The 19,619-nt window shown below is 40.3% G+C and overlaps 1 protein-coding gene across 2 annotated transcripts in view; it reads left to right on the top strand.

The window, feature by feature from the left end:
• arhgap23a (Rho GTPase activating protein 23a) overlaps positions 1–19,619 on the top strand; it is a 126,591-nt gene that overhangs the window by 15,801 nt on the left and 91,171 nt on the right. The window contains exon 1 of one of the 2 annotated variants that reach the window (XM_055223887.1): positions 11,209–11,527. The exons of the other annotated variant lie outside the window; for it this stretch is intronic. Within the exon in view, the coding sequence (XP_055079862.1) occupies positions 11,474–11,527 (54 nt within the window). The 5' untranslated portion in view covers positions 11,209–11,473. Of the gene's footprint in view, positions 1–11,208; positions 11,528–19,619 lie in introns of those variants that run through there. 2 annotated transcript variants of the gene reach the window in all.

Raw genomic sequence — 19,619 nt, 5'->3', positions numbered from 1 at the left:
ACAGCTTGAAGCAGGCTGGGACATGACATGACTCCAGGGAGGTGTTAAAAATGTCCGTGAAGACAGGAGCCAGTTCCTCAGCACAGTGTCTAAGGGTGGAAGGAGAGACACCGTCTGGGCCCGCGGCCTTACGGGGATTCTGCTTCCTGAAAAGCTTAGTCACGTCCTGCTCCACAACTGTGAGGGCAGTGGGGGAGGAGGGGGGGTCCGAGGTGGGTTTGGAGGTAATGTCCATGATGGTGGGGGAGGAGGGGGAGGGGTGTGAAACTTCAAACCTCGCATAAAAGCCGTTTAACTTTTCTGCTAGTTGTTTGTTGTCCACGGCGGGAGGGGCTTTGGGCCTGTAGTTGGTGATTTGCCTAAGCCCTCTCCAGACAGAAGCAGAGTCGTTGGTGGAGAATTGCTGCTCCAGACGTGTATTGTATTTCGCTTTAGCCTTTTCCACCTCTTTGCTAAACGCATACTTGCAACGCCTGTAGCCTTCACGATCTCCTGCCCTGAAAGCCATCTCCTTTTCCCTCCTCAAATGTCTAAGTCTGGGTGTGAACCAGGGTTTGTCGTTGTTAAAAGTCACCCTGGTGCATGATGGAACGATGCTGTCCTCACAGAACTGAATGTATGACGTCACAGTATCTGTGTACTCATCCAAACTGTCTGTGGCAGCCTTAAACACATCCCAGTCTGTAGTGTCCAAACACGTGCGAAGCTCCTCCACAGCCTCACTGGTCCACTTCTTAGAAGTCCTCACAGCAGGTTTGGAGAGTTTCAGCCGTTGTTTGTAAGCAGGGATGAGGTGAACCATGACGTGATCAGAGTATCCTAGAGCAGCGCGGGGCACGGCTCTGTAGGCTCCACTGACTGTTGTGTAACAGTGATCCAGCGTCTTCTGCTCTCTCGTCGGGCAATTAATAAACTGTTTATATTTGGGTAGTTCCTGGCTCAGATTTCCCTTATTAAAATCCCCCAGGATGATCAGTAAAGAGTCCGGGAAGGTTCGCTCCACATCCAGAATCTGCTCCGCGAGCACGCGCTGGGCCTCGTGCGTGTCCGCGCACGGAGGGATGTAAACAGCGGCCAGAATGAATGAAGTGAACTCACGTGGAGAGTAGAAAGGCCTACAGTTAATGAAAAGATATTCCACGGCGGGAGAGCAGTGTTGGGAGATCACAGTCACATCCGTACACCAGGCGTTGTTGATGTAGAAACAGACACCTCCACCTTTCGTCTTTCCCCCGGAGAGTCCCCGTTGTCTGTCCGCGCGGAGGAGTTGGAATCCCTCCAGTTGAAGCGCACAGTCCGGGATACGCTCATTGAGCCATGTCTCCGTGAAGCATAAGACGCAAGAGGAAGAGAAGTCTTTGTTTCTCCTCATCAGCAGCGCCAGTTCGTCCGTCTTGTTGCTGAGTGAGCGAACGTTAGACAGGAAAATTCCAGGTAGGGGCGTGCGAGCGCCGCGTCTCCGGAGGCGCACCAAGGCCCCTGCCCGCTTTCCTCGTCTTCGGCGTCTCACTCTTTTGGCCAAAGAGTGAACAAAATCTACTGCAGGAACTAAAAAGACCGGCAGTAGATCGACAGGAGTGGTAGTTCTGATGGATAAGAGCTCTTCACGGGTGTAAGAGCACGCGAACACAGGACAAACGCACAAAAACAAAAAACACACAGCGCACCAAATCACCAGGGCGACCGTACGTGGCGCCATCTTGGATCATAATACATTATGTTATATTTGGGTTTCAAGATATTTTTCCTCATTCAAAAGATAAAATATTTTGTTTTAAATTGTGAATCTCCATGGCAACAGTCCCACTTTTTCTATCATTCTGAAACCCATGGACCCATTATTGGTCTTTCATCCATTTCTGGCCATTCAGGAAACGCAGCACTTCACCTCTCACCAGTGCATCCTATTCAAGCCCCTCATTTGTGACTCAAGTTCCTCCTGTTGGAAATATTTACACAGGTGAAACAGAAGAGGCGTGTGCGTTCCCGAATGTGACCCACAGATTCCACATATTTATACGTCTCCTCTCCTCGCGCCGCAGGAAGTGATGCGACTCAGACAGGAAGTAGAGTCCAAAATACAGGAAGTAGAGCTGTGAAATATAGAAAACCACTCTTATTAGATTGTGAGTTAAACAGGAAGGAAGTCCTCAGCGCTCCTACTGTTTCTATGAGACCGATGTTTGTTTTCCTCTCAGTTATTTAAAGAAAGATGTGGCTGGGAAAGTCCTCGGAAGTTACTTATTTTTTAGTAACAGTCACCTTTATGGCAACACGGAGTCTCCAATTGTGCATAGGTCTATGTGATTCATTTTACTGTCTGGACACTTAAGATTCAACCACAGACTGTATAAAGAAGTGGAGTAAGTGAGTGTGACGTCACCCACAGTGTTTAGCTCCAGTCAAATGAAGCTCATCGAGGCTAGAGCAGATATAGGGGCCAATTTGGAGCTGAGTTCCATATTTGGAATTCCGACCACGAGTATCATAGCAACCAAAGAGCCAATCCAGAGCAAGGCTGTTGAAGGTAACGCCCCTTCACGCCCACACCAGTGGTTTAGCAGAGAGCGGGAGCTTAGCAACGCTGCCAATCAAACCTGTTGCTAACACTGGTGGGAGTGACCTCAAGGATAGAAGGCATTTGATTTGTCTGTTATTAAGGTTCATATCTTGATTTACAGACACAATAGCGAAATAAAAATACCAGGTCATATCATGTAGAGCGGGTTAATACGAACATTTTAAGACCAAAATGACGAGTCTGACAGCAGCAGTCACACAGAGAGGGGCTCTTTAGTCAGCTGCAGCCCCTACATGTGTATATGTTGTGTGATGTTTCTTCAGCCGAAATGTGAAAGCCCCTATATTACAGATAGACAGATATATTGGCACTTTTTAACACATCGACTATCGGCCTTAAATCTCCAGCACCGGCCAATATTTTGTTTTGGCCTGACCTGCTGCCTAAAGAATATACACAAAGATTTATTTTAACACCGCTCTTACAGGTTTCTGGTGAAAAAAGGGGCTGTGGGTGAGTTTGTAGTAAATCTAAATGACATAAGTTGGGGAAAATTATGAAAATTGTCCCCTCATATCAGCCCAAAAATGTCAGCAGACCTTATCGACCATCAGACGGCCAATAAAAAAAACTCATATTGGTTGATCTCTACCCTATATACTGTAGAAGTAGCAGTAATTGTAGTACAGTAGGTTGAGAAGTATTGCAGTAGTAGCAGCAGTTACTGTAGATATTTGATTGTTGAAGAAGGCATTGCTTTAAGGCCTAGACATTTTACACTTTCATCACTTTCACCTCTTTCACTAATTGTTTTTATTTCAATAGCTTCCGTGCCCTTCCTCCACGTTTGAACTGAGAGCTGTTACAACTCGGACTGTCCCAACTGTGGATATGATTCAGATAATTATCAGTATATTTTTAGAAGCCCTTGCAGCAGACTGGAAACTCATGGGTATTGTTCAGTTACACTTAAACAGCCAATTGTTTTTGGTGATACATTCAAAGTTATTTCCTCGTCTTTGTTCTTTTATCTCAAACATGACGGCTCTTATCAGCTCTCCCGGCGCTCAGGCCAAAGAACAGGCCTACATGAAGTGAGCCCTCAGCAGTTTTTTAGTCTATCAGCTTAAACAAGACAAATGGGACATAACACGGCTCTGACAATATAACATGTAACAAAAATAGATCAAAATACCACTTAAAGGGCCCATATTATGCTGTTTTCTGATCTATGGTCCATTTTGAGTTTGCAGATGTGGACAGACTTATTAACCAAGATTACTCAAACGTGTAAGTAAAAGAAAACATAACTCCAGGTCTGTTTTTGAGGACGTAACAGCTCACAAGAATCCATTTTGTGAAATACCTTTAAGTATTGTTATAGAGCTGATTTATATCCGGTGGTACTTGGTTCTTGGTGTGACCTGTTTGGGAACAACTTGCTAATGTAACTTTTTTCTTCGAAAGTTTTAAATCAATAAATGGTGATCAAGGCAGTGTGGACTTTTGTCTGCTTTGAATAGGCCTGGAAATGCCACATACTAACATAGTAAAACAAAATTGAATTATATGGTCTTATCTCTATAGACTAAACATAACAAACAAATGACAGTAACTTTAATCCAATAAGTTGAATTATCTTGGTATTTTTATGTAAACTGATAAAATGTTACAGCGTCCTCTTGTGTGAAGCTTTGTGCAGCTAGAAACTGCTCTCGTCCAGTTGTCCCCTCAGACACAGAGCTGCTACCATGTCCCGCAGAGAGAGAGAGGGATTGAGGGGTGGAGAGGGAGAGAGGGGGAGAGAGTGTGAAAAAGAGAGAGAGAGGTGGAGAGAAGGAAAAAGATGGAGGGGGAGGGAGAGGGGGAGAGAGAGCATGGCAGAGAGGGAGGGGTGGGGAGAGAAAGAGAGATAGAGAGGTAGGGAGAGAATGTGAGAAAGAGAGAGAGAGATGGAGAGGGAGAGAGAGGGAGAAAAGGAAGGAGTGAGATGGAGAGAGGGGGGTAAGAGAGAAAGAGCAAAAGAGAGAGGGAGAGAAAGGGAGAGAGAGAGGATGAGGGGGTCTGGGGCAGGAATTCAGCACCCCTGCGCTCCTTACACCCTCCAGTCCGCCTAGAATGACCCATAACCTCTTTAAGTTATGTCAACAGTTTGAAGGGCTGTAACAGTGTGAAACAGCAATAACATAACACAAAATGTACTATTGGTTAAAGGACAAGATGCTTTGGGGATTAAAAAGAAGAGGCTACTATTAGGAATGGTCTCGTATGGAGTTTCTTCCTGATATTTGACTTGATGTTGTGGCCAATAACCTCTCTATCTCCATAGAGACAAGCAGGGGACGACACCAGGCTAAGTTACTAGTCAGATCTGTGAAGAGGCGACTATGCTCACAATAAGAATGCTTTTCAAGGTACTTTTGTACAATAAAAACACCTGCAGCTGAATAAATGCAAGATTATATTTAATGTCATGCTAAGGCACATTCCAGTAGTGCAGCTGTAAGATCAGCTGTTAAACTCTGCACGAGGGATGCACTGATCTGATCGATGCTAATATCATAATTTTTAGTTGTTCTGTACTTACTTGAGGGAGAAATTACAGCTACATAACACATTTTGATCAGTTCTGACTTATTTTTTGTGTATTTTTGGATATAAATGCTGTTGTCCGTCTCTGCTCTGATATCGGTTAATATCCGGTATTGACACATATTTAAAGTACTGGAATGAGAGCCCAACTTTGCACGTTTGCTACATTTGCTTGTAGATAACATAAACTGTTCGTGTGCATCCCTCCTCATGTTATCAGAGTTTCCAAAGTTAATTACATGATTCTTATTGCATTTGCAGAAAGAGAGAATACAGTTACTTTTTATTAGATTTGCTAAGTGCCAGAGAGATAAGAAGAGACATCTCAGCTGAGCAGCTCAACTACAATGTTTCCAGTGTTTCTTTTTAGTGGCAGAGCTCCAGAAGTCAGTTATGTTAAAATTGTAGCTGTTAAATGAACCACACTGGTGAGCGAATGAGGCGGAATTATAACATGCAAAATCGTACACCTGATCGCAGCAGTCACTATTCGAAAATCACAATAATATTCCCTCAATATTCCTTCAAATTGTTCCGCCATGTTGATTTTGTTCATTTCATGTTGTAAAGGAAAAATTCTAATCTGTCAGCTGGACAAAATTAATAGAAGTGAAGATGTTTGGCTGTTCATCTAAGCCACTTCTGGTCAGATCTCTGGTCAGATTACTGGTGGACACTGCCTTATATCTATCTGAAGTCCACTTGCAGATTTGAATTTTTCTTTTTCTATGGATCATACCTGAGCAACTGAGGAATTACACAAACTTAATTTCACGTTGTATGCATGACATCAACTTGGTCTTCTGTAACTCTACACAATAATTGGCTTTTAAAGAGAACTCAGTAACTTGTAGTGAGCGGACTGAAACGGGATATGAGAAACTAGAGAGCAGAAAGTGGACTGTCCGAGGATGTTCAGACAATTGGAGTGGCAAAGAACGCAGCGTGAAGTGGCCTGGAGGCTAAAGCAGCAGCACATCACCACTTCCTGCATTCTCCGGTAGGAATGTCAGGACTCATCAGGCTCACACTTAATGATGTCATCGTTTCATTGGAAGAATTTTGAAACCGTAACTGTCACAGTTTAGATCCACTTATAAAACATACTGGGGTTTTGCGTATCAACCAGGACTATGGCAGGGCTCAAATCAGGTTGTGATAGTAAGGACGGTAAGGAATTGGTTTATCCTTGACCGATACCACAATGATAATTTAAAAACATATATTTTTTATAATATAATAATTTTCGAGACAAAATAATATATATTTTGTTAATAACCACAAGATCTTTCAGTTCCTATTGTTAAATCAAGACCATAACAGAATAACTACGCAGAAATGTCAAATTTGTATTTCACCATCGGTACTTCAAATATGTATCTACTATTTTTAATATCAGTTAGTATCTGGGTATCAGTAGGTTAGACAATCATACAAAGGTTTATATCAAAGTCCATGAGGGAACAAGGAACTGAAATATATATAAATAATGGATGAAGTAAATCATATTTTTACTTGATTATGGTGTCTGTAATTATGGCTGCTAAAATTAACTTGTGACTTGCATAGAACAGTGAAATCATATTACTTCTTCTGTAGCCCACAGATGAGGACACAGGAAGGGAGGAGGGTGTGGGTGTCTGGGCGCGGTCATGTGACTAAATGGGATGACACTTGTGATTACGTAATGGCTGGAGGGTGCCTCATGCCCCCCTTCGCGGTCTATGGGTGCTCCTCACTCCCCCCTGATTCAGCCCCGGGGCGAGGAGAGCGAGGGGTGTCCACTCACATTATGGTCACTTTGTTGAGTATACAGTCACTGATGAGGTAGATTGCCCCCTGGCTGTGTGTCAGGGACCAGCGATGACCCAGACAAAGGTCATGTGATTATAGTAGGTACAGTAGGGCAAAAAAGTATTTAGTCAGCCACCAATTGTATAAGTTCTCCCACTTAAAAAGATGAGAGAGGCCTGTAATTTTTTTCCTCTGGTACACACACATACATATATATATATATATATATATATATATATATATATATATATATATATATATATATATACCGTATATATATATATATACCGTATATATATATATATACCGTATATATATATATATACCATATATATATATATATATATATATATATATATATATATATATATATATATATATATATATATATATATATATATATGCCAAAACATTGGCACAGATCTGTGAAATCTTTGCCAATTTAACACAAACAACATATTACTTAATTAATAACAACTAGGCTACCAGTCTGCTTGATATTTAGTTTACACTTGTTGCCAGCCAAGGGAAAGCGTCTTTCATCTTCCTCTGTTGTTAGCCAACAAGCTAGCTCTGCTGACTCCATTAATCAACCATCAGTTTTTGTTTCCATTGTTATAATGTGATAAAAATGTGTCACTTGTGTGCCATCACTGCTGTGTTCAGGTTTAAGTCATTTTGTGTGGACTCACTTTATCGTCTCTGCATTAAGAAAACAAGGCCCTTTTTTTGCAAGTGGATTTATGTCTTCTCCGAGTCTGTTCATGTTTTTGTTTATTTATTATTAGAACATTAGTAGCCCCATTAGCTGGAGCAAGCTGCCGCTCCTCTTCCTGGGGACCGATTTAAACATTTAATTTGCCTTTAATTTCATCTTTAATTACATATTATAAATGACATACAATTAGATTTCATCCTAGTACAGTTGAACAGTCATTCAAATATAGAATAGAATAGAATAATACACTGAGACAAGTCACATTTACAGTCGTTTCAAACAGGGCTCTTACATTTCACCCAGATATTCTTTCAAGGTTGATTTAAACAAGTTTTTAGCTCTAATTTGTGAGTGTCATGTGATCCTGGATAAGGCATGGACATACCTTAGCTCAGGAGAGGGCGCCGGTGAGCGACCCACAAAACAGTGCAGGGGTCTGGCCTGATTTATCTCTGTCTGCGTCAATAGAAAACACATGTAAAACAGAACTAGAACCATGTTATGTCAAAGTGTGAAACATCTTAGGTCGTTTTCACACCACCACCAGCTAGGTCAACGTGAAAGAGCATTCACACCGACCGTGCCGAAAAACATACAATCTCTTTGACTTTTGAATCCATATCTTAGTCCACCTTAAAGACAAATCATCTGCCTATTCCACCTTAAGACTGGGATACCTCTGGGAAACCTCTTTAATACCTCTGGGATACCTCTCCTAAGTCCCAATGGGCTCTGGTGGATTTCCACAGAGCTTCGGAGCTTGTTCAAGTCCACTGCCCTGAACCAGGACGGATTTAGGAAGACATGTGGGAATTATGTGTCTGAAATGGGGCTGAGTGGAGGATGAGAGGGGGGCAGAGCCAGGACATTTGGAGAGTGTCCTGTCTAAGATTTTGGGCTGGGATAGTATGTCTTTTAAAAGGAAAGCATGAGCACAAAAGGCAAAAAAAAAAAAAAAGACAGAATACTTGATTAAAATGAATTGCTCATCAGTTACAATGGTTTCCTATAATCAGAAGGTTGGTTTGAATCCCTCTGCCATTGAGTCCTATTTGTATTATTGAGGTTCACGTCTCTTTAACTTGGTTGTGTGAGGGTCATTGTGTTGAGATTTTGTAGAGGTCACCTCTCTTATCAGTCAGCCACAGTTGCCCTGGGGCTGACTGATTTGTCTGCACCCATGATCATTTCCTATTTGAAACACGCCGACTGCTATAGCCATTTATATATACAATGTATGCGTGTACCTCAACATCAGTTTTCTGATTCTGAAAATGTACTGTAAATTTTGGACTGTAAGCTGCTTGTTTTTTCCCACGCTTTGAACCCTGCGGTTTATATAACAGTGCGGCTAATTTATAGATTTTTACTAACTAACAGCCACTGAAGGGCACTCAAAATGAGTGAGACACGCAAAAGTGAGACATGTGGGGAAAGATTATGCACTAGTTTAGATTTTGAACTGTCATTTTGCCCATCATGCACACGCCCTCATCATGGAAAATACATGAAGAAATGCAAATGATGCAGCTTGTAAGTTAAAGGCAATGGATCTGGCATCAAAGAAGGAATAGAGCCACTGTAAAAAGATTTGGCTTCAATGAACCGATGCGAAATTTAACTGGCTTATATTCAGGTGCGCTCTATATAGTCCGAAATTTACGGTAAATAAATAAGTCCATAATGATGCTACTATAGGACACAATAAAAGACTCTATCTAGACCGGCTTTGTCTGTGTCCACTCCTCCATTAGGCCCAGTCTTTTGAAGTGGCCTGACACTTGCTCCCCTCATAGTAATAGCAGCCACATGTAGCACAGTTTAAAGCTGTCACACCAACATTACAGCCATATATCCCCTTTACCTTTACACATAACCCTAGTTTTATCTATTTGATCTTGACTGCAGCATAACTTACATGTTGGAGTTTGGAGTTTAAAACTAGACCATATTTCTTGGCACATGTGGACAGGAAGTACTGAAAAGTGCAGACAACCATAATTTAAAGTAAAGAAAGACTCAGTAAGGAAAGGCTTATATTCATTTTATTTCACTGTCTTCCATCATTGGGGTGTGTATTGTTCCTTGTTCCAGAGGAGAGGGGAGAAAAATAGGCTTAAATGTCATGATCCAGCTTTACTTAGTAGATTTGGTTGTTACTTTACTATTTTGTTATCGGGGTTTTGGTGGTTTCTTTCCTGTGCTTAAAGCAGGGATGTAATAATTTCCAAATCTCTCGGTAGGTTATTTTCACTCTATGCATCTCAAACTACGATATCTTTTGCGATATTTTGTGGAGCTGAACAAAACTGTTAATGTGCTACTTTTCCTTTTAAAATGTCTTGTACTAATCCAAAGAATTAACATTTAAAAGTGCTTAGTTGTTATATCTTCATACTGTCTGCACTGAAACAGAGCAAAGGATCATGGTCTATGTAGTTCCCTCTAGTTTTTTTTCAGCTGTTGCTGCAACAAACAATGAATTTAAACAGGGAGACTTGTATTTCTATACATTATGATGTCCCGTGATATTATTGTGACACTTTTGATGATATATCAGTTATTGTTACATCCCCAGTAAATTAGTGATAAAATGTATTATTGTTATTATTTCACTGAATTGGGTTTTTCCTTTTGGCAGTAGTGCCTCTCCCAGTTTGCCTCTGATGTAGTTGTACAAAGTGCATTCTTACTGCACTGATGAGCTGGCTTCCCTTCACTTCTCCATTGACTCACACAATCATTATTTATGCAGCTAAAAATACACATCTGTCAGAACAGTTCCCAGAACATCTGAATTATACAGAATCTGGAAGTGTGCAGAAATAAGGCTAAACTGTACCTCAAAGTGACAAGTTATTGTTTTTAGTGGACAGAAGTGTAGTATGATTCACAAATATAAGTTGCCTGGGACTTTCTGGGATGTTCAACGTGTGACGCCTGATCATGTTGGCCTAACATTGTGATAAGGTTATTTTGTATTCATTTATTTATTAACTTAATCATTCAAAGAATCATTACCTTCTTCGTCATAATTGTACAATTTAGTTTAGTCTTTTCTCTGTGGCACGAGCATCTCTGGTTGTAGACCCGCTCCAAAAGAGGGTTGAGTTGGTGCAGACAGAGGGAGCCCGCACACCGCGGCCCACAGGGCCATCTGTGATGTGCCTCTGTCTGGGACAAAACGTCAAGTCAACAACAAGACACTTTGACATCCGGTAAATAATGAACTGTATTTTAATAGCCCCATGAATAGCCCTGTGGTGTGAAAGTAAGTCTAAGAAGGACTTTCCGTGTTTGGTTTTACTTCAAAAACAATGTCTCCTTTTGTCTGACTCCTGGTAACTCCACTATTTGTTTTTATTCCAAAAACAGCCTAAACGTTCAATCAATTTACGGTCATCTCCACAGTCTGCGGTTATCCTTAAGCCAGAGCCAAGTATTGTCCTGGCATGAGTAATCTTACCGTTAAAAACCGCACTGTCCATCACCTTTTTCCGGCCTTTACTTTGAAAGCGCGCTCGCGGCACTTCCGATGGCCCGTGTGTTGTGCGCTGCGGCTCCTGTTTCCAGGCAGGCCGAGCACACACGGAGGGATTTAGTTATGTCCTGCTGAAGAAGAGGAGGAGAAGGGGGAGGCGGGGGGAACAGCCCGAAACAACGGGAACTGAGTGGGCTTTTTTTTTTTAGGAAGGAAGGAAGCAGGAGGAGAGTTGAACGTATAAGTTTGGAGTTGGAGCGTTTAGCTTCGTTACGCACAGACCCCCGCGTCTGTCTGTGTTTATTGTCGCTGTTGGAGCGACAAAACCTGCCTCTCCCTGTTGCAGAAGAACAGTTCGTGTTGTCCAATGAATGGAGTTGCTTTTTGCCTTGTTGGAATACCACCCTACTCTGAGAACCACGTAAGTACAGCGCGCTGGCACCGTTATGATTCACTGTTATTACCTGCACGTTATTGTGTTGGGACAGCCTGAAGTACGCTGCACCGGGGCTGGTCAGAGAGCGTGATTTCCTAAGAGGATTACCACTAGTTTACATAGCCACTGTGTACACACAATAAACTATACTGCGCTGCTGAGACGAAGAAGCTAATCAAAGTTTGTGTGCTGCTTTTGGCTTTGTTGCGCGCGAAACTGGTGCCATGTATTTAAGCTTTGGCGACTACTTCCATAAAACTAATCCAGACTTGTCTTTACGCGTGGGTTGCTGCAGTCCTTTGCCCGCCTCTCGCTGCATCAGGCTGCTGTCAGACTAGAGACAGGACGTCCCAAACTCAGACTCTGCGTAGAGACAACTACAGTATAACTTGCAGTGCCATCTTTGTGTCTGTAATTCTTCCAAGCAAACATGCATTGATCTGCATCAGGCGTTGGTCCATATTTTAACTTGGAAAACAGTGCAAGTCTGCAGAAAAGGATACCACATAGACTACTGCTAGTTTTAGGAATTCAACTTTGTAATTACAATTTTCCCAGACTGTCAATTTTACTCTTTCCCTCAGAAAACCTGCATGCTAAATCTGCAGGTATGTATTGTAAGAGCGTGACTCCAGGAATGTACCATGAGGTTGGTGTGTCATGGGGTGGATGTCATTGGGGCGGAGGTCTCTTACTGGGCACTAGACTTGGGCATATGGGACCAATCTGTTATGTGTTGTGGATATGCATTCCCCTGCCTGGCCCTGTGCACTGTATGAATGTGGGATTGTTTGTCTAGGGTTGTGGGCATAATGGCCTTTGTGCATTATATTGCCCCGAGCTCCTCCTTCCAATGTCTGTTGCCGTATATATAGATCCTATATATGTTAAAAAAAAATGTATTCAAAACTAGCATAAACATTACAGATCCATGAAGGAAACCTCTTTATAAAACATATTAAAGATGCTCTATGTAGCTTTTTGGTAGCGGGTCCACCACATCATTCACATGTTATCACTTTTATCGTTTTACCGCTTTGCTTAGAAACTACTATTTTTTAGCAAATTGCTTTTAACTGCCAAGTAGTACTCTGAAAAAAATGCATTCTTACTGTGAGGGGTCGCTTATTCACAGACCTGAGCTGTAACTTGCCATTCTGTTAAGCCATTAAACTTAGACAAGCAGGTCCGATCGCGATACAGGTCCGATCTGTAGTGAGTGTTCCCACAGTAAGAATGCATGTTTTTGTTCTATTTCCGAGCAATAAAAATGCCTGTAATTGAATAAATATAAGTTTAATGCCATATTGTGGAACTTTCTAGGCAAACAATAACATCTACATGGAGGCAAGCCGGTGCCAGACCTTCCACCAGAAAAGTTACACAGTGCAGCATTGTATTAAATTCGTAGACATGGTTTAGAAATAGGTATTAAGGATTTGAGTGCTTTAAGTCAATTTTCGAATGCTTTATTTTAGTGTCGGCATGACGATACATTTATTTTATAAGTAAGCATTTTGACATACTATAACAGACACATAGCCTCTGGATTCTAGATCAAGACAGACCTCAACCGCAACCAATTTATAATTTTGAGCACATAATTATTTTAATTGGCTGCATCTTCAAAGAAAGGCTCTTTAGCTTTTGGGCTTAAACCACAACACTCTCCCACAACTTAATGCTGTGAGGGTGTTGTCAGAGGACCCAGTTGTAAAGAAAGTAAAAAAAAAAAAAACATCTCGTGGCATGGAGATGTTGGTCTAGTTTGGGTTAATCTTGTTCTGAACATAGAGGTCAAGACGTTAAAAATGCATGTGCTTCTTATCATGCGCTGGCATTTAAGTGTAAGGCTATTGTGACATGTTAGTACAACCAGTGATGGGAAGAATACTTTGAGCATTTTGTTACAGAATACTAAATACCTGAATTAAAAGGTATTTTGTAATGGTACGTGATCCAATCACAGTACTTCATTCTTAACACTCAAAATATTTTTCCATTGAGTTGTGTTTAAATTATGGTGTAAAGATCCTAGGGTTATGTTTGGTTCACTGTTATGCATTTCATTCATGATTCATTGGAGAAGTTAAAATCTCATATGCCTCACTACAAGATCAGCGTTTTCTATTTTTCTCACTTGCGTGCAGTTTGAAGCTAAATTGTGTGATCAAATACTGCAATGTATTTTTTTGAATTTAGAAAGTAACTGTACTCTGAATACCTCTAGATGAAAAAGTAACGGTGCCAGAATACAGTTACTCAAAATTAGTATTCTAAGTATGTATGCTCAGTGCATGTATTCAGTTACTTCCCAACACTGTACAACGTACAACGCTGTAAACATGCAGTTAGTTTGGGTTCGTTTTGCTTGACAGTTATTTCCAAGGATCAGTAAAATTTTAGTTGGGCCTATTTTTTTTTTCTGTTTCTCAAACTTATACAATACTTCATACAAACATGGGACTGGTACAAATTGTAGAAATCTTACAAAGATGGGGAACTAGCAAACACAAATCGAGTATGTCAAGGCTCAGTTTATTTTTCTCTTATTTATATACATTCAGACTTTATTATGTGTTACATATAGGCTGCCATTGTAATTCCATTGTGTTAACTTCAGTCCTCAAAATTTTGTCCGTAACTGGAAAATTTGACAGAAATGCATAAATAACAATACGTAAACTGATCTTCTTCATATACAAATTGACTACTGCCGTAAAACTTGCCTTTAAGATTATTATAGTATTAGTATATAATCTGATTTGATTTGAATAATAAGTTTACTTACTGAGACAATCATGTCCAATGAGCCAGCTTTGGGACTAGCACTATTAGTAAACCAGCTTGTTTTTGATTTCTCATTAAAAACAAGAGTATTATCCAAAATCGTCTTTTTAGAGCTTTCCACCATAACTTTATCTAAAATCCTTCCACCTCCCTATACAGCACTTTTTCAACCTCCCTGTTTGATTCTCCCCTGCAACGATTTTTACATTTCCTGCACGCGGTGGGCCTATAATTGAACCACTTTGATTCTATGCTGCCTTAATAGCTCGCTGCCTTCAAGCGTGTTTAATTCCGCTTTTGTCTTTTTAATTTTAGGCTCGTAACAAAGGTACCGAGCTGCCGTAAAACCCCACACAGCTGGTAGTAAGTGCGCTGGATGCTGCTGTGTCTTAGCCCGCAAAATTGGCCTCCTTAATCAACACTAGCAAATAAAACACACAATACTTGACTGTAGACGGTGGCGTTGCAAACCCCAGTGTCCAGGCCTTTCCATACCTGACCTTTGACCCGGAATATTTTCGCCAACACCCACCAGCTTTAATTTAGCCGTGTCTTTCTGCAAACCTAATTTCACCTGTCTTTACACGCTGAAAGGAATTTGCCCCATTGGAATATCGGCCCAAACATCTAAATTAAGCAAGTTGGGAAAACAATGCATTTAAACCCCACATGATTTTTTTTTATATGTATTTGACCAAAATGTGTCTTGTCCCTGTACAGATATATTATATCTGTCCAGGGACAGGTCATATCTCCTGAGGTCAAAATAGGTCAGCTGTGTACTGTCTGCATCTAAAAGTAAAATGTTTCATTGTCCAACCATGCACTGTTAGCATGCTAGTTGTTGTTACTGTTACTGTGGCTGCAAAACCGCACTCTAGCCTCTGAAAGTTCTCATCGTAGTGAACTGTTTCAATTAGGTAGGGAAACAATTTTTGTTTTTTACATTTTCAGAACAGTAAAAATCAGGTACAGCACCAGATTTTTCCTGTTGGCTTGTTTGGATCAACTCACTCAGTATGGTTTTCAATATCAAATAGCAGTAGTTGAACACAGATTTTGATTTGTTCAATTTGTTTTATTGTTTTTCCTAATATGCACTATAATGTGAACTTTGGTTATAATGGAGTAGTTTAATTAGATCTACATAGAGTATGTATAAAGGGTGCGTTCACACTTGCACATAGACCACATCAAAACTGACTCTAAACTGGGACAAAACCCGGAACTAAACCTGGACTAGACAAGGACTAAACCAAGACTTTAACAGGTCTACATCAGGACTGAACTGGGCTCAAACAAGTGTGAACGCGCCCTCATTCAACTTAATGATGCCATTTTCCTCACATTGTGGTGCCTCTATTGCACCCAAACCTATCAAGTGTTAACAATATTGTCTTAATATCAGTTAAAGTGATATTGTGACTGGACCTTTAATTGGATGAGATAAGGCTATTTACAGGCTGACTTTGCCTTGGAACATCTCATAATTTTCTAGTTGTTCTGGAGTGATTTGAAGGATAAGTAACAGTTGCATAACACAATTGGATCTCTTGTGTAATAAGTTAACTGCGTTTTAAAGAAATAAGTGCCATTTTCCAGCCCTACACTGATGTTGGTTAGTATCAGGTAAAAGTTAAAGTTAAAGTATCAATGTTAGTATCAAAACTGAAAGCTGGATTGGTGCGTCCCTACCTATCCCACTTAGCTACATGTGTGGATGGAGCTACATAGAATGTGACTCAAAATCACTGAATTCAATGTAATTAAACCTTATTTGTCAGGATGGCTCGAAGTAAATCTATTTGTGCAGTTTCAGAGCAGTGAGGACTGGATGACGCTGCTTTAATGGCTACCACGGGGGACCACGCTGTAATAATGTTAGCGTCGGCAGCTAATGTTGTGCAGTCAGATCAATAGAACCGGAGGGTGGGGCAGAGGCTATGCTAAAAGCTGCTGTTTCTCCATGTGATGCTGACGGTATTGATATACAGGAAACATGAGAGCTGTTATGAAAATCTTGAGTTGGGCCAGTCGATGTTACGGCTCATCTTTAGTCCTGGGCCTCATCAGGATCACATTGTGACTATGGCCCATGACTTTGTGTTTTACATAATGGCTGAATGGCAGTCTTGTTACTGGCAGAGGAGGGCAGGGTTACTGGGTACTGTAACCTCAAAATGCACTCTCAGTACATGAAACCTGATTAAATGTAATTGTAGAAAACATTTAAACAGCCAAAGCTTACCAACAGTAATACAGCAATGCATAGATATTAAAATAAATGAAAACACAGTGAAATAAAAATATAGTATCCATAAAAAAAAAAAAAAAAAAACAACAACAAGATGTCACTCTCTCTAACCTGCGTCCTTTAAAGATTTAAAGTGCTGCAGTGATTCTTAGGGATGCACCATAGACTGTATGTATAAATGGACATAGCTAACCTGCTAGCTGCCATGTTCCAAGTAGGAAGTGCTAATGGCAACGCTTCCGGTTCCATCAAATCTGGTTCCATTTCACTTTACATTAAAAAACTGACCCATCTCTCTGTAACTGCTGCTGTCAGGCTCATGATTTTGGTCTTAAAATGTTCGTATTGACCCGCTCTACATGATCCTGGTGTTTTTATTTTGCTATTGTGTCTATAAATCAAATCAGAAATAAATCAGGCAAATTCTTTCCTTGAGGTCACTCCCACCAGCGTTAGCAACAGGTTTGATTGACAGTGTTGCTAAGTGCCCGCTCTATGCTAAACCAGTGGTGCGGGTGGGAAGGGGCATTACCTTCAACAGCCCCGCTCCAGATTGGCTCTTTGGTTGCTATGATACTCGTGATCAAAATTCCAAATATGGAACTCGGCTCCAAATTGGCCCCTATAACTGCTCTAGCCTCGATGAGCTTCATTTGACTGGAGCTGAATGCTTTGGGTGACGTCACACTCCCTTAGTGCATTTCTCTATACAGTCTATGAGATGCACCGATACCGATACTGGTAAATACTGAATACTGAAAAAATTAAAATGACAAAAATCCCCTGTGTTATTATGTATAAAATTGCATGTGGTTTAACCTCTGTAAACATGTTCTGAAATGCATGGTATTCTTGTTTTAGTTTAGCAGTTCATAATTCAGTCTTCTCCCACATGTTATTGCTCTTGGATGGGTTTAAAATGTGCACTCTTAGCCAAAACTGAATTTGAAAACATAAATCACAAATGCTTCTCAGAAAAAAATAAATTATTTCCTTTCAGCCCCACTTGTTCCTTTAGCTTCTAGTCATTCAAAACCTGCTACCTTTGCCTCTCAAGCATTCACCTCTGTCTGTGTGTTATCCCACTGCTAACCTAGCTTACATGCTGTAAAATCTCCTCTTCTGTGTCTATGGGCCCTGGGGATGTCGTTTTCCCTAACAAATATATACTATCCCTTGTTTGTAACTGGCATCTCTAAGTGCTAAGTGATTCATTACAACTCATTTTATGACTGAAAACATAATTGTAACTGAAATAAAATTGCAATTTGAATATCGTCAATTTGGAAATTTTAAAGACTGCTAGAAATTAGATCAAATGTTTTCTTAGAGCAAAATATCCTGTCTCCATGTATTTTTTTATCAGACCCATAGACTGTATATATAAAGGACATAGCTAACTCACCAGCCGCCGCATTTGAAGTAAAAATTGAACATGGGCTGCAACGCTGGCTCCAATTCACTTTACATTGAAAAACTGTCACCCCTCTCTGTAACTGCTGCTGTCAGTCTTGTCATTTTTGTCTTAAAATCTTCACTCTACATGATTTTGGTATTTTTATTTCACTATTGTGTCTGTAGATCAACATATGAACCTTAATAACAGACAAATCAGGTGCTTTCTTTCCCCAAGGTCGCTCCCACTTGCGTTCGACAGCATCGATAAACCAGTGCTGCTAAACCAGTTGTGCGAGTGAGAAGGAGCGATACCTTCAATGTTTTTGTATGAGTTTAGCATTTCATATTTGTCCTCTCTCAAATATGAAACCATCTAGACCTGTATAAAAGAGTTTAAATTGAATCTTGATACAAAAAATACTTATATTGGGGCATTGCATTGTTTTAACTTGTATGTGAAAATAAAATAAAATTCAATCTAATCTAATTATGCCATGTTTAAAAAGTAGTATTCTGTTCAGAGGTCACATTGTAAACAACTCCAGGACTCTGAACTGATAAACGAAAGCAAGAAACCTATGAATTTCAGAATCAAACTGCGATTTCGATACAAACGTATTTCATAAATTGTTCAGCTGTACCTCCTTTCTTTGTCCTTTCTTTGTCTCTCCTGGCTGAATTACTGGTAGTTCAAATATAGACCTTATACAGGGGCATTTTCCTGATCCAGTAATGGGTCTTGTGTGGATGCGTTCCCCTCAGACCACAGTGAAGTCAGCAGGTCCGGGCTGATTAAGGCGCTCAAAGTGAAAACACATGTGTGGCGCTGCAGAGCAAAGCGTTTCTGAGAGCGCTAACAGATGGTATGGCTCTGTATGAGGCACGTAACACTGACTCTAATGTAGGCATGGAAATGTCTGTGGATTTATGAATGAATACTCAAGTTTGGGAGTGATTCTGAATGTTAGTAAGTATCAGTGTTATTTTATTTAGTTATGGTCAAAATGTGTTTTATATCGATGGAATACCTGCATGTAGTTGAAGTTACGTTTGTTTGTAAACCTCACAAACGTAATACGCCCCACAAATGTAATAAAACACAATGTAATAAACCCACAAATGTATTAGTCCCCACAAACATATTAACTGTTCTCCACCACAAACGTAATAACCAAATTTCTCACAAATGTTATACCTAATCCATTTATGGGAGTTTAATTCACTGCTTTGGGTTTTTGGGAAACACATTTAGGCCTATGCCGTTTTTGAACTACATCAGTCACAAGTCTGAAAGTTGAATACAGTATCCATTACTAGTTACAGTTCTGAAAAAATCATATATCATATATTTGTAAAATTTAAAATACTGTTCCATTCATGTTGCCAAAGACAAGAGTGTCACACTGTGTTGTGCATTAATAGTTTTTACACGATTTGTCAAAACCAGTTGTGCAGAAAGAAAACTGTTAGCCTACTGTAATACAAACAAGCTAACAAGTAGGCTTATAATAGTAATAACAAATATAAAGCAAATATGATAGATATTATGTTTGAGGGAAATGTGGTGGAGAGTTGTTATCATGTTTGTGGGGCTAATACTGTCAAAAACTACATGGACGCCTCTCTTTCTCTTGC

This window comes from Periophthalmus magnuspinnatus, chromosome 8 (genome assembly GCF_009829125.3).
Source record: "Periophthalmus magnuspinnatus isolate fPerMag1 chromosome 8, fPerMag1.2.pri, whole genome shotgun sequence".
NCBI lineage: Eukaryota > Metazoa > Chordata > Actinopteri > Gobiiformes > Gobiidae > Periophthalmus > Periophthalmus magnuspinnatus.
The sequence above is the reverse complement of the archived record's forward strand: the minus strand, read 5'-3'. Positions and strand labels throughout refer to the sequence as shown.